At 38.0% G+C, this 1918-nt stretch overlaps 1 protein-coding gene across 1 annotated transcript; it reads right to left on the bottom strand.

Moving 5' to 3' along the window:
* Window positions 1-201: 201 nt before the first annotated feature.
* On the bottom strand, window positions 202-1602 carry LOC149492018 (gibberellin 20 oxidase 1-like). The gene is made up of 3 exons (XM_089716923.1): window positions 999-1602; window positions 589-910; window positions 202-513 (listed from the first exon to the last, which is right to left on the bottom strand). The coding sequence occupies exons 1-3, from the start codon at window positions 1535-1537 to the stop codon at window positions 250-252; spliced, it is 1125 nt and encodes a 374-aa protein (XP_089573049.1). The 5' UTR covers window positions 1538-1602; the 3' UTR covers window positions 202-249.
* Between the last annotated feature and the right edge of the window lie 316 nt (window positions 1603-1918).

The raw sequence follows: 1918 nt of genomic DNA, 5'->3' as shown, positions 1-1918 counted from the left end.
TGCCTTTTGTTTGACCAAAAAGCTAGCTATAGTCACCGAACTGGGATTTTATTCTTGAGTTTTTGCTATTTGTCTTCCAATACATACCGAAACTGTTTCCAATTTATTTAATTGCGACTATTACAAGATAAACCGGACCTAATTCCATCTCCAAAAGCTAGCTCAAGAGGAGGGAATTATCCTAAGTCTTATATATTGAACAAAGAACTTATCCCAAACCGGGTTAACAGTGACATTATTATTACCCACTTAATTTTTCTGTTGTGGAAGCCAATTACTGAAAGCTTCAAGAGTCTTCATATCAGATCTGTAATGCTTCTGTGTAAATTCAAGAAGCATGGGCCAAGTAAAATCTGGATATGTTCTTGGATTGTCATCGTCTACAAGTTCACTTGGTGGACTCACAACCCTATCACCCTTAGGACACAGAAAGAAAGCAATTGATTTTCTTGGTGTCTCATTATTCACCACTGCTCTATGCAAGCAGCTCTTGTATTTCCCGTTTGATAAAGCCTTCGAACCAAGAAGTAAAAGGTTAGAAAACATATTTGTAATCAAGTTAAAGATGGAAATAAACTTTTTACGTACCATGAAGGTGTCGCCAATGTTAACGACGAAGGCTTGGAAATTCGGGCTGATATTTTGCCATTGATTGTCTACAAATACTTGAAGACCGCCTACTTGATCTTGGTGAAGAATGGTTAGGGAAGTAGGATCGGAATGAGGACCAGTTCCTAAAGCAAGCTCGGGTTTTGGGCATTGAGGATAGTAATTAACCCTCAATATAGAATCGTTTTCTTCATAAAATTCTCTGAATTGCCTTCTGCTTACTCCAAGGCTCATTGCAAGTAGTTCCATGATTTCCAGTGCTAGATTGCTCATCACCTCACTGTACTCCTGGTACACCCTCCTGCAGAAATTTAATTTATTTATGATTAGAATAAAGAAATTAATGTTTATTTGTTTATAAAATTGTTTAGATTGTTAGTGAGCAATACCCGAATTCCGAGAAAGTTTCGCCCATTGTGTTATGGAGATACTGATGAACAACATTGGGCTCATTCTTGTCTGCCGAGTAACGAAGAGATAGAGTTTCTTTCCATGGAAGTTTAGAGGAAAACCTGCCAGTGAAGCTGCTGGCATATCCACAGTGTTCGCCAAGTTTCCTCTGAGCCTTTTGTTTTTCAGAGAGGGGTAATGCAAAGAAGCTGTCCATATAGAGATGGGCATCTTCTATCAGTTTTTTATCGACGCCGTGGTTAACGATGAGAAAGAAACCATGCTTCCTGCAAGCTTCGTCCACAAGCTTAGAAGCCTCCATTGCAGCGACAGGGTCCCCGGAAAGGAAGCCACCTAGGTCGATTTGTGGAACAAGGAGTTCTGGTGCATTAGGGGTTGGCTTTTCATCGTCAGGCCAAATAAACTGTTGCGGAACGTTAGATTTGTAGCTAAAAACTTTCGCGTCGAAAACTAAAGGTTTATCTTGGTCGTCTTCCTGATGATGTTGAGGCACGGTTTGGACGTAGCGTACTGCCATGACTGCATTACAAATTACAGATTCATTAGGTAAAGGAAGATCAACAGACAATTGAATTAGCAGGAGAAAAACAAAATTAAAGATAAAAATAAAATGTTGTCTCACCTATGAACTCTTTCTGTCTTCTAATTATGACTTGCTTTGGCCAATTAGATGATGGTAGAAAGATGTAGGTAGTAGACCTATATATAGAAAAAATTTACCTAGATGGGCTATGGACATGAAATTAAAGATTTTCTAATAAATATTCCGATTTTTTTTTTCTAAGTGTATAGCTAGAAATACTCTAATTTCAATAATAATCTTTAATTAATTTCATTGATTTGATTCATAAGTGGACCAATGGATCCAGTTTAGGTAAGTTAGGTTAGGTCAAAGGAA

Source organism: Jatropha curcas, unplaced genomic scaffold (genome assembly GCF_041381405.1).
Source record: "Jatropha curcas cultivar XTBG-Jc1 unplaced genomic scaffold, XTBG_Jcur_1.0 HiC_scaffold_167_pilon, whole genome shotgun sequence".
Classification (NCBI taxonomy): Eukaryota; Viridiplantae; Streptophyta; class Magnoliopsida; order Malpighiales; family Euphorbiaceae; genus Jatropha; species Jatropha curcas.
The sequence above is the reverse complement of the archived record's forward strand: the minus strand, read 5'-3'. Positions and strand labels throughout refer to the sequence as shown.

Excerpts from the sequence above, each read along its gene's own strand:
- LOC149492018 (XM_089716923.1), bottom strand. The coding sequence starts at position 1,537 with ATGGCAGTACGCTACGTCCAAACCGTGCCTCAACATCATCAGGAAGAC. Across the intron at positions 911-998 it reads GAAACTTTCTCGGAATTCGG|GAGGGTGTACCAGGAGTACA; the intron begins GTATTGCTCACT and ends AAATTTCTGCAG. Across the intron at positions 514-588 it reads ACATTGGCGACACCTTCATG|GCTTTATCAAACGGGAAATA; the intron begins GTACGTAAAAAG and ends CTTGGTTCGAAG.